Below are 13,780 nucleotides of genomic sequence, written 5' to 3' on the forward strand. Positions count from 1 at the left end.
AGAGACAGAGAAAGCTGAACTCAGAATGCCTTTACTGATTCAAAATCGTGTGTTTAAACCTCCTCTCCCGTGGGCCCCTACGACGTCAGACTGGCCCCAGAAGGTCCTCTCCGAGCGGGTAGTTCCAAACATGCTACTGCGTGTCTGCCCACGGCTCTCAATGGCGGTTCAAGTTCCACGTGTGCGGGCTGCCACACTGTGATGATTGTACACTCTAGTATTAATTGTTTGGCGACAATAAAGTATAAAGTATATAATTTGATTTATTTCCTAATATTTTTGTTAATATCAAGCTTCAAATATTCAGCAGTACATTTCTTGAATAATCAAAGAACCTTAATTATACAATGCACAAGATGAAAACCTGGCAAATACTATGAGGAACAAATAATTAGAAATCTACATAAATATTGATAAATTTATAGCTGTAATTTTAAAAATTCTCTTGAATTACACAGAGTTTTAGATTAAGTTTTAGATTGCATTGGTTACCAACCCAATAGTGGTAAAAAAATTATTCACATCAAAGCATTGCATAAAAAGCAACGTACTTGGTATAAAAAAGAGATTCTGCAGATGCTGGAAATTCAGAGCTATACGCACAAAATAATAGGGAAACTCAGCAGGTCAGGCAGCATGTATTGAGGGGAATATATAGTTGATGTTTCAGGCCAATACCCTTCATCAGGACTGGAAAAGATGGAGGAAGAAGGCAGAATAAGAAGGTGGGGATAGGAGTACAAGCTGGAAGGTTTTAGGTTAAGCCAGGTGAGGGGAAACAGATAGATGAGGGAAAAGGGGTGACGTGATAGTCCACTTCCCTCTTTTTTAGATTCCTTATTCTTCAGTTCTTTACCTTTTCCACTTATCATAGACAATAGACAATAGACAATAGGTGCAGAAGTAGACCATTCGGCCCTTCGAGCCTGCACCGCCATTCTGAGATCATGGCTGATCATCTACTATCAATACCCAGTTCCTGCCTTGTCCCCATAACCCTGATTCCCCTATCCATAAGATACCTATCTAGCTCCTTCTTGAAAGCATCCAGAGAATTGGTCTCCACTGCCTTCTGAGGCAGCGCGTTCCACACCTCCACAACTCTCTGGGAGAAGAAGTTCCTCCTCAACTCTGTCCTAAATGACCTACCCCTTATTCTTAAACCATGCCCTCTGGTACTGGACTCTCCCAGCATCTGGAACATATTTCCTGCTCTATCTTGTCCAATCCCTTAATAATCTTATATGTCTCAATCAGATCCCCCCTCAATCTCCTTAATTCCAGCATGTACAAGACCAGTCTCTCTAACCTCTCTGCGTAAGACAGTCCAGACATCCCAGGAATTAACCTAGTGAACCTACGCTGCACCTCCTCCACAGCCAGGATGTCCTTCCTTAACCCTGGAGAGCAAAACTGCACACAATACTCCAGGTGTGGTCTCACCAGGGCCCTGTACAAATGCAAAAGGATTTCCTTGCTCTTGTACACAATTCCCTTTGTAATAAAGGCCAACATTCCATTAGTCTTCTTCACTGCCTGCTGCACTTGCTCATTCACCTTCAGAGACTGATGAACAAGTACTCCTAGATCTCTTTGTATTTCTCCCTTACCTAACTCCACACCATTCAGATTATAGTCTGCCTTCCTGTTCTTGCTCCCACTTATTCACATTAAACGCCATCTGCCAAGTTTCTGCCCACTCACCCAGCCTATCCAAGTCACCTTGAATTCTCCTAACATCCTCATCACATGTCACAGTGCCACCCAGCTTAGTATCATCAGCAAACTTGCTGATGTTATTCACAATGCCTTCCTCTAAATCACTGACGTAAATCACAAACGGCCGTGGTCCCAATACCGAGCCCTGTGGCACCCCACTAGTCACCACCTGCCATTCCGAGAAACACCCATTCACTGCTACCCTTTGCTTTCTATCTGCCAACCAGTTTTCTAACCATGTCAATATCGTCCCCCCAATGCCATGAGCTCTGATTTTACCCACCAATCTCCTATGTGGTACCTTATCGAATGCCTTCTGAAAGTCAAGGACATCCACTGGATCTCCCGCGTCTATCTTCCTGGTTACATCCTCGAAAAACTCCAATAGATTAGTCAAGCATGATTTTCCCTTGGTAAATCCATGCTGGCTCAGCCCAATCCTATCACTGCTATCAAGATATGCCACTATTTCATCTTTAATAATGGACGCTAGCATCTTCCCCACTACTGATGTTAGGCTAACAGGGCGATAGTTCCCTATTTTCTCCCTCCTCCTTTCTTAAAAAGTGGGATAACATTAGCCATTTGCCAATCCTCAGGAACTGATCCTGAATCTAAGGAACATTGGAAAATGATCACCAATGCATCTGTAATTTCCAGAGCCACCTCCTTTAGTACCCTAGGATGCAGACCATCTAGACCTGGGTATTTGTTAGCCTTCAGTCCCATCAGTCTACTCATCACCGTTTCCTTCCTAATGTCAATCTGTTTCAGTTCCTCTGCTACCCTATGTCCTTGGCCCATCCATACATCTGGGAGATTGCTTGTGTCTTCCCTAGTGAAGACAGATCCAAAGTACTTATTAAATTCGTCTGCCATTTCTCTGTTTCCCATAACAATTTCTCCTAATTCATTCTTCAAGGGCCCAATATTGTTCTTAACTATCTTCCTTCTCTTCACATACCTAAAAAAACTTTTGCTATCCTCCTTTATATTCCTAGCTAGCTTGCGTTAATACCTCATTTTTTCTCCCCGTATAGCCTTTTTAGTTGTTCTGTTGCTCCTTAAAAATTTCCCAATCATCCGTCTTCCCACTCAACTTTGCTCTGTTATACTTCTTTTTTAATGCTATGCCATCTCTGACTTCCTTTGTCAAGCACTGTGGCCACTTTTCCCCCTTTGAATCCTTCCTTCTCCGGGGGATGAACTGATTTTGCACCTTGTACATTATTCCCAAGAATACCTGCCATTGCTGTTCCACTGTCTTTTCTGCTAGGATATCCGACCAGTCAACTTTGGCCAGCTCCTCCCTCATGGCTCCATAGTCTCCTTTGTTCAACTGTAATACTGACACTTCTGATCTGCCCTTATCCCTCTCAACTTGCAGATAAAAACTTATCATATTATGGTCACTACCTCCTAATGGCTCCTTTACTTCAAGATCACTTATCAAATCCTGTTCATTGCACAACACTAAATCCAGAATAGCCTTATCCCTGGTCCGCTCTCGTACAAGCTGCTCCAAAAATGCATCCCGTAGGCACTCTATAAACTCCCTATCCTGGGGTCCAGTACCAACCCGATTTTCCCAGTTCACCTACATGTTGAAATCCCCCATAACTACTGCGACATTTCCTTTGCCACATGCCATTGTTAACTCCCTATTCAACTTGCACCCAATATCCATGCTACTGTTTGGGGGCCTGTAGATAACACCTATCAGGGTCTTTTTGCCCTTACTGTTCCTCAGTTCTATCCACACTGATTCTACTTCTCCTGATTCTATGTCCCCCCTTGCAAGGGACTGAATCTCATTCCTCACCAACAGGGCCACCCCACCCCCTCTGCCCAGCTTTCTGTCCCTTTGATAGCACGTATACCCTTGTACATTTAATTCCCAGGTCTGATCCCCCCGGTAGCCATGTCTCCGTTATCCCAACAAGATCATAGTTACCGATTCACACCTGAGCTTCAAGCTCATCCGCCTTATTTCTGACACTTAGTGCATTCAGATATAGAATTTTTAACCCATTTCTCCTCTCTCTGTTTAAATCGCTGCCTATTGTGCATAACCCAGCTCCCTGTACTCTCACCAGACTATACGCCCCTTGAATTTTGTTGTCCTTCTTAAATTTACTTACTCTTTCTGCACATTTAACTCCATGCTCTGTCAGACCATCCCCCTGCACATGTATCACTCGTTCCGCCTAACCTTTCTCTACTTCACATTTAATATTCCGGAACCGTGTAGTCCCCACCTGTCCTTTATACTTCATCTCGCTATCCTCTCTCACATTCTGGATCCCTGCCCCCTGCAAATTTAGTTTAAACGCCCCCCAAGAAGCACTAGCAAACTTTCCTGCAAGAATGTTAGTACCCCTCCAGTTCAGGTGTAAACCATCCCGTCGGAACAGATCCCACCTTCCCTGGAACAAAGCCCAATTATCTAAAAACCTGAAGCCCTCCCTCCTGCACCATCCTCTCAGCCATGTATTGATCTGTATAATCCTTCTATTCCACGCCTCACTCGCACATGGCACAGGTAGCAATCCTGAGATTGTTACCTTGGAGGTCCTGCCCTTCAGCTTCACCTAACTCCCTGAACTCACTACGCAGGACCCCCTCATTCTTCGTACCCACGTCGTTGGTCCCTACATGGACCAAAACATCTGGATTCTTGCCCTCCCTCTCGAGAATAACCTGCACCCGATCTGAGATGTCCCATCATCTCCCATTTTTTCTCATTTCTGTTTCTGAGGAATGCTTATCCAATTTTATCAATGAAAATCATGTAGTGTACTGCATTTTTGAATCTTCAAATACGATTAGTTAATGTAGAAAAACTTTGAAAGCATAGCTTTTTTTAAAGTCCTTCACAATATTCATTATATGGGGGTTTTACTAAATATAATAAGCATACTGCTGATCGTGATGTAGCTGTTGCATTGAAAACAATTTTAAGGTGCACATCTTAAAAGGATCAGTGCCTAATATAATTGAATGCAAAATAAAATCTAATTATAAATGGGAGTAAAGTTTGAAACACAAAAATTAGTGCATATTTTTCAGGGACAAATAATCATTCTGGTAAGATTAAAATGTGGATTTTCAGTAAGATCGTGGTGCTTTCCATCGCAGCAAATTTTATTCAGCCAACCAAAGTTCTTGTTATCTATTTTAAATGTATATTTTTAACAATTGCAAGAACCTGCTAGATATTAATAACTTAAAATATTAAGTACTGCAGGTTACCCTGTCAGCATGTTTCTCATTGGCGGCAAAACTGAAGGAAATGCGCAGGGAAGGGGCAGGGTGGCAGGTGTCCAAACTGGAGTCAGTACTGTCCCAGAGAGTTTGTTCTGTAGAATTTTGTGCAACCGAAGACTGCTGCAACATTCATGGACAGTATTTTTTGTGTGACTGTAATTTATGTATAACTTATATATGCTTGCAATCTTATTATGAGTTATATGTGCTTAGTGCTGTGTGTGACTGTGTTATGTACCTCGGCCTCTGAGTAACTATGTTTCATTTGGTCGTGTTCATGAATATTCATATATGGTTGAATAACAATTAAACTCAAACTTCCCTGTAGCATCTTACTGGATTTTGGAATAATGTGGAAATATTTAGGAATATACCAAAATTCATTAGGATACCAAGCAATCTCAATAAATTCAATTATATCCATTCAGAATAGCACACAAAATGCTGAAGGACTCAGCAAGTCCATCAAATGTAATTGTGACAGTCAAGTTGTTAATTTATTTATCTTTTAACTATATATGTACATATATATGTAAATCTACAAATGAATTATCTTAAACTATGAAATATTTAACTTCATAAATTAAATATATTAAGGGCACTGAATAAATTATCACTTCAAATGTGATATAGCTGTGAGTTCAAAAGCCCAATAGCCTAAGGGAAGCAATGTTTCCCATTCTGACCAGGCAAGCCAACAAAAATCCACCCCATTAACAAATGGCAAATTACCCTTGTGTTAAACTTTTACCAATATTAAACCACGGCTACGTCCACACTAAACCCGATAAATCCTTAACCAAAGCTTTCTTTCTTCATTTTGACCCTCCGTCCACATTGAAACAGCGTTTTCCTCCCCAGAAAACAGAGCTTTTCAGAAACGATCTCCAGACTGAATAAATCTGAAAACGCCTACTAGACGGTGTAGCGTATACCGGATAACCGGCTCTTTTTAAAAACACTGCCATGACGTGCCGGAAGAAATGGTGGCAGTAGCACGGCATTTCATTGTTTTCTTGAACGCAACCTCCAACACCACAACAATATCTGACAATAGATGTGTAACAGCCTAATGTAACATGTACGGAAATACAAGATAACACTGATGCAGACATGTTTTTTACATTTAACAAGGTGCTTTATTTGTCAAGGTCTCTTCTTCCCCCACCTTACTATTTACCTCAGGAATTAGGCTTCAATCCCCTCGTTTAATTTCCAATCATTCCCAGGTTCCACAACCTACACACACCTGCCTTCCATCAGAAAATGCAGGATAAAGACCCCGTGATCACAACAAGGAGCTGCCAGTTTGTTGGTCGACTCCGGTGTGAGTAACTTTGTTTCATGGTTCTAAGTCTAGCACCGCTCCTGGATTCTCTCCAAACCCAAGACTTTGGGTAAAGACTCTCCTGGAAACCGATTCCACGCTCGCGATGGCAATAAAGCCTCCTGACTCTGCCCCTGCGCCTGTGTTCTGCACTTCAGTTCGTCCACCGCCAGGCTCGTGTAACATTATTAATGTATTGCTTGTGCAAACATTCAATAGATGCAATTGTACTTTTGCCCAGTAACTACTTTTATTGCACATGTTAGATACAGCAAAATAATAGAAACATAGAAACATAGAAAATAGGTGCAGGAGTAGGCCATTCGGCCCTTCGAGCCTGCACCACCATTCAGTATGATCGTGGCTGATCATCCAACTCAGAACCCTGTACCAGCCTTCCCTCCATACCCCCTGATCCCTTTAGCCACAAGGGCCATATCTAACTCCCTCCTAAATATAGCCAATGAACTGGCCTCAACTGTTTCCTGTGGCAGAGAATTCCACAGATTCACCACTCTCTGTGTGAAGAAGTTTTTCCTAATCTCAGTCCTAAAAGGCTTCCCCTTTATCTTCAAACTGTGACCCCTCATTCTGGACTTCCCCAACATCGGAAACAATTTTCCTGCATCTAGCCTGTCCAATCCCTTTAGGATTTTATATGTTTCAATAAGATCCCCTCTCAATCTTCTAAATTCCAGAGAGTGTAAGCCTAGTCGATCCAATCTCTCATCATACGAAAGTCCTGCCATCCCAGGAATCAATCTGGTAAGCCTTCTTTGTACTCCCTTTATGGCAAGAATGTCTTTCCTCAGATTAGGGGACCAAAACTGCACACAATACTCCAGGTGTGGTCCCACCAAAGCCTTGTACAACTGCAGTTGTACCTCCCTGCTCCTGTACTCGAATCCCCCTGCTATGAATGCCAGCATACCATTCGCCTTTTTCACCAGCTGCTGTACCTGCATGTCCACTTTCAATGACTGGTGTATAATGACACCCACGTCTCGTTGCACCTCCCCTTTTCCTAATCGGCCACCATTCAGATAATAATCTGTTTTCCTGTTTTTGCCACCAAAGTGGATAACCTCACATTTATCCACATTAAATTGCATCTGCCATGAATTTGCCCACTCACCTAACCTATCCAAGTCACCCTGCATCCTCTTAGTATCCTCCTCACAGCTAACACTGCCGCCCAGCTTCGTGTCATCCACAAACTTGGAGATGCTGCATTTAATTCCCTCATCTAAGTCATTAATATATATTGTAAACAACTGGGGTCCCAGCACTGAGCCTTGCGGTACCCCACTAGTCACCGCCTGCCATTCTGAAAAGGTCCCGTTTATTCCCACTCTTTGCATCCTGTCTGCCAACCAATTAACCACCCACACCAATACCTTACCCCCAATACCGTGTGCTTTAAGTTTGCACACTAATCTCCTGTGTGGGACCCTGTCAAAAGCCTTTTGAAAATCCAAATATACCACATCCACTGGTTCTCCCCTATCCACTCTACTAGTTACATCCTCAAAAAATTCTATGAGATTCGTCAGACATGATTTTCCTTTCACAAATCCATGCTGACTTTGTCCAATGATTTCACCACTTTCCAAATGAGCTGTTACCACATCTTTGATAACTGACTCTAGCAAGGACATGGTAAAAGTAAAGGCAAACAAATGAGGTAACAGCAAATTTCACTTTTGCCCAGTAACAAGCCTTATTGCATTTAGTTGTAGTTGTTGTCCCTTTCATCGGTGAAGAGACTATAGCTGTAGGAAATGTTTCTGGCCAAACACGCACCAAATCTTTCGTTTGGCAATTTCCTTTTAAGTTTTTCTAGTCTAACTGGACAAACATGCACCAAGTATACTGTTGCCTTTGCGCTTGTTTTCTGTGTGTCCTATGCATGCCCAGTAGGAGGAGATTCCCCCAAATATCTGTTCTAATGTGGACGGAGGTATTTTGAAAAACGGCTGGTGTGGACGCCTATCATTTTTATGCAATACCGACGTTTTCAAAATTATTCAGTCTAGTGCGGACGTAGAATCTCCTTGTTTTCTTTTCCTATTTTCATTAACAGTGTTGACACATGGCAACTTCACCAAGTAAGCAACATGAATTTCCAAACCAACATTTATCATTGACTGTTACAATTCATAACCACTCTCAACAGCTCCAAATCATCACAGTTCTTGTTCAATTTGCAGCATTAGTAATGCTAAATATTGCAAGAGCTGGAACTATAAACTTTCATCTCTTCCAAAATTTCCATTCCATCTCTAGCAATTATTAAAGGTGAAACTGGTATGATTTGTAAAAGTAAGATAAGCTTCTATACATTTATCCATTGGCATTTCACCCACATACAACTCCCTTACGCTGCTCATCCCTCAGTTATTTTGAATTTGATTCCTTTCACCTAAAATGAGTCATTCACAGTGCAAGTCCCAATTTAAAATTCATTAAGAGATTGGAAGTCATCTATTTTATGCTTTAGATTAGATTAGATTCAATTTTATTGTCATTGTGCCGAGTACAGATACAAAGCCAATGAAATGCGTCTAGCATCTGACCAGAAATGCAAAGAATAGTGTTATTTACAAAATAACTGCAAATAGAAAAAGTGCTACAGCACACAAATATGTAAGTACTGAGACAGTACAATACGGATGCAATACTGCTTAGCGCTGTGATGAGAGGTTCAGCAGTGCCACAGCCTCAGGGAAGTAGCTCTTCCTGTACCTGCTGGTGCGGGAGCGGAGGCTCCTGTAGCGCCTACCAGATGGGAGGAGAGTAAAAAATCCATGGTTAGGGTGAGATGCATCCTTGATAATGCTTTTCGCCCTGCCCAGGCAGCATTTATGGTAGATGTTCTCAATGGTGGGCAACTGGGTGCCGATAATCCGCTGGGCAGTTTTCACCACACGTTGGAGTGCTTTGCGGTCCGATACGGGACAATTGCCATACCACACTGAGATGCAGTTGGTGAGTATGCTCTCGGTGGTACAGCGGTAAAAGTCCGTCAGTGGGACAGAGGTGAGCTTTCTTCATGCTCCACAGGAAATAAAGGCGCTGTTGTGCCTTTTTGATCAGGATGGAGGAGTTAACAGAACAGGTGAGATCCTCGGAAATGTGGACATCTTGTGATCAACTTATGCCGAATTATAACTATATTTATGCACAGAACTGAAAATAACATTGAGAGGGTGCTAATGTCAAACCCAAATACCTTACAAACCTCAAGATTTTCAACTCAAATTCTAAAATTCATGACTATGATCCAAATTTCAAAATTTTCCAATAAACTGGTACAAGAATCATCATGAGGAAAACATAGAAATTTAAGTTTGATAGCATAGTGAGAGATTATGTAACTTTGATAGGTATTTTGAGATCATGAAGCTAGGAGGTTGCCAACAGAATACAACGTTCTTCTATTTAGGAGATCCAATATCGGCATCAAATATTTTTATGCAGAATAATGCTCTCTCAATATGTTAAGCCTGATTTCAGAACAACATTCTAAGCTGAAATATAGATTTCATAATGTTCATAGGAAGATCACAGAATATCTTTCAAATAGTAGACAGCTTGGTATCATTTACCTCAAGGATTAATTCCATTTATACCCAAAGTTGTAAAGATGCCAGGACTGATTCATTAGCAATTCATTAACATAATTTGATTATAGTTTTGTCATAGCATTGAACTTTAATACTCACTAATTTATGAAGTCTACCGCTTGAGTTTTGAGTTGATCTGCACTGTGTAGATCCGCCAGGATTAAAATTTCTGCTACATTTTCCACAGACAAATCGCTGCAAAGAGCATCCTCACACATAACCTTCAAGCGCTCCAGAGCATACTGAAACAATAAAAGTTTATATTATTTAGAAGCAGATCATTGGAAAGTATTGCATAAATGTGGATCAGCTATCCCCAGTGAAACTAATTTATACTGTCTTTTTTGCACTTGTGACATCACTTCGCCAAGCCCTCAAAAAACTCGTTCATATGTTAACAACTCATCAAAGGGAAATACGTCAACTGAACCAACTCTTCAATTAACTCTCACTTCAACCAAAGAAAACACCTTAGCCCATTCAATCTTTTCCTTTGCAAAACTATTCCTCTGCAGCAGCATTTCCCCTGCATCTAAACTATGGTCAAATGACGATATTTCAAAAAGGCGGCATCAACCATTAAGGACTCCATCAAGCAGGGCATCCTCTATTCTCATTACTACCATCAGAGAGGAGACACAAGAGCCTGAAGACACACATCCAATGTTTCAGGAACAGCTTCTTCTCCTCTACCATCAGATTCCTGAATGGAGAATAAACCCATGAACACTATCTCTTTTTCTTCTCTCATTTAGGCACTATTCACCTAATTCTTTATTTTGTTTTTACATTACTTGTTGTCACAACATATGCCAGTGATATTACACATCATTCTGATTCTTTGTACATTTCATCTGCACTTTTTTTTGGGCTATCAGATATAACTGCACTGTTATAAACAATATAGTCAGGCTACATCTGAATCTAATTCTGGTAAAGCACTAATTTTGATGTTAAACATGTAACTCCCAAATGACTATTCAACTACAAAATAGCAAGAAATGACCTCAAAATGATGTGTAATAGAGAACCAATGAAAATGAACAAAATCAAGCATTATGAAATCAGTGTTTCACAGGAAATCTAATTGAAGTACTAATAATGTGTGGAAAAAATGTGACAAAGTTAGTAACACAATTCATAAATTAATGGCCTAGCACTATTTTTGTTAGATTGGTGAAAACTATTTCTAAGGGACATTCTATTTGTGCTAGAACTCAAATGCAAAGGAGGAGGGTTGTGGACAGGGTTAGCAACCCCATCCTGTAAAACCCCAATGCTACAGAACACCAACAGAAGCTCCAAAGACCTTATTCCTGGGAGAGAACAGGTACACCGTAAGACAACATGAAAGAGTGGCTGAGGACAGAGGAATCTGGCGAGCTACTGTCAGCTGCCTATGTCCCAGTAGGAGTGATGGGTTTAAGTAACCAATTCTGTTAGTTCTAGTATCTTTCCAAAGGGTCCTGCTGCAGACTGTCAGTGGGTTGATGTTGACAAGTCAGTTCTACTTTGGTTTGCTAGATAAAAGAAGATATGAGGCTGCTTTGGCAAGTAAGATGAAAATAAATCCAAAGGGTTTCTACAGTTATGTTAATAGCAAAAGGATAGTGAGGGATAAAATTGGTCCCTTAGAGAATCAGAGTGGACGGCTATGTGCAGAGCCAAAAGAGAGGGGGGAGATTCTGAACTATTTCTTTTCTTCGGTATTCACTAAGGAGAAGGATTTTGAATTGTGTAAGATAAGGGAAACAAGAAGGGTAGTTATAGAAAGTATAATGATTAAAGAAAAGGAATTACTGGCGCTTTTAAGGAATATAAAAGTGGATAAGTCTCTGGGTCCGGACAAGATATTCCCTAGGACCTTGAGGGAAGTTAGTGTGGAAATAGCAGGGGCTCTGACAGAAATATTTCAATGTCATTAGAAACGGAGATGGTGCCAGAGGATTGGCATATTGCTCATGTGGTTCCATTGTTTAAAAAGGGTTCTAAGAGTAAACCCAGCAACTATCGGCCTGTGAGTTTGACGTCAGTGGTGGGTAAATTGATGGAAAGTATTCTTAGAGATGGTGTATATAATTATCTGGATAGACAGGGTCTGATTAGGAACAGTTAACATGGATTTGTGTGTGGAAGGTCATCTTTGACAAATGTTATTGAATTTTTTGATGAGCAAATACTTACAGTACGCTGGATGAACTCAGCAAGTTGGGCAGCATCAGTGGAAACGATGAGTCGACATTTCGGGCCGGAACCCTTCGTCAGGACTGAGGAATGAAGGAGGTGGAAGGATTTGAAGAATGCTTGTAGGTTCAGTTGAAAGACCAGTAGTTTGAAAGACAAAGGGGTGAGGGAGGGGAAGCATCAACATTATAGGCAGGAAAACAATGGGTGGTAGAAGAAGGAGGCGGAACCATGAGGGAGCTGGGGGAGGGGGCAGAGTGAAATAGGGATAGAGAAAGGGAGGGGGAGGGAATTACCGGAAGTTGGAGAATTCTATGTTCATACCAAGGGGCTGGAGACTACATAGACGGTATATGAGGTGTTGCTCCTCCATCCTGAGTTTAGCCTCATCATGGCAGTAGAGGAGGTCATGTATGGACATATCTGAATGAGAATGGGAAGTAGAGTTGAAGTGGGTGGCTACCAGGAGATCCTGTCTGTTGTGGCGGACGGAGTGGAGGTGCGCAACGAAGCGGTTCCCCCAATCTGCATCAGGTTTCACTGATGTAGAGGAGGCCGCACTGGGAGCAATGGATGCAACAGTTGACCCCAACAGACTCACAAGTGAAGTGTTGACTCACCTGGAAGGACTGTTTGGGGCCCTGAATGGCGGCAAGAGAGGAGGTGTAGGGACAGGTGTAGCACTTACACTTACAGGGATAAGTGCCGGGTTGGAGACCCATGGGAATGGACGTGTGGATAAGGGAGTCGCCGAGGGACCAATCCCTACGGAAAGTGGAAAGGGGTGGAGAGGGAAAGATGTGCTTAGTGGTGGGGTCCTGTTGAAAGTGGCAGAAGTTGCGGAGGATAATGTGCTGGATCTGGAGGCTGGTGGGGTGGAAGGTGAGGACAAGGGGAACTCTGTCCCTGTTATGGTTGCGGGAGGATTGGGTGAGGGCCGAAGTGCGGGAAATGGAGGAGATGCAGGTGAGGGCACCACTGATGACGGCAGAAGGGAAACCACAATCCTTAAAGAAAGAGGACATTTGAGATGTCCTGGAACGGAAAGCCTCATCCTCGGGGCAGATGTGGCGGAGACGGAGGAACTGGGAATAGTGAATGGCATTTCTACATGTGGCGGGGTGGAAACAGGTATAGTCGAGGTAGTTATGAGAGTCAGTGGGCCTGTAGAAGATGTCAGTGGATAGTCTGTCTCCAGAGATGGAGGTTACTAAGAAAGTTGACGAGGGTAAAGCAGTGGATGTTGTCTATATGGACTTCAGTAAGGCCTTTGACAAGGTTCCACATGGAAAGTTAGTTAGGAAGGTTCAATCGTTGGGCATTAATATGAAAGTAGCAAAATGGATTCAGCAGTGGCTGGATGGGAGACGCCAGAGAGTAGTGGTGGATAACTGTGTGTCAGATTGGAGGATGGTGTGTAGCAGTGTGCCTCAGGGGTCTGTACTGGGTCCAGTGTTGTTTGTCATATATACTAATGATCTGGATGATGGGATGGTAAATTGGATTAGTAAGTATGCAGATGATACTAAGATAGGTGGCATTGTGGATGATGAAGTAGGTTTTCAAAGCTTACAGAGAGATTAGGTCAGTTAGAAGAGTGGGCTGAAAGATGGCAGATGGAGTTTAATGCTGATAAATGTGAGGTGCTACACTTTGG

The 13,780-nt window shown here is 42.1% G+C and overlaps 1 protein-coding gene across 1 annotated transcript in view; it reads right to left on the reverse strand.

The window, feature by feature from the left end:
• LOC134341066 (speckle-type POZ protein-like) overlaps nt 1–13,780 on the reverse strand; it is a 202,829-nt gene that overhangs the window by 38,078 nt on the left and 150,971 nt on the right. The window contains exon 8 of the mRNA XM_063038816.1: nt 10,039–10,181. Within this exon, the coding sequence (XP_062894886.1) occupies nt 10,039–10,181 (143 nt within the window). The remainder of the gene's footprint in view (nt 1–10,038; nt 10,182–13,780) is intronic.

The sequence above is a fragment of the Mobula hypostoma genome, chromosome Y (assembly GCF_963921235.1).
Source record: "Mobula hypostoma chromosome Y, sMobHyp1.1, whole genome shotgun sequence".
Lineage (NCBI taxonomy): Eukaryota > Metazoa > Chordata > Chondrichthyes > Myliobatiformes > Myliobatidae > Mobula > Mobula hypostoma.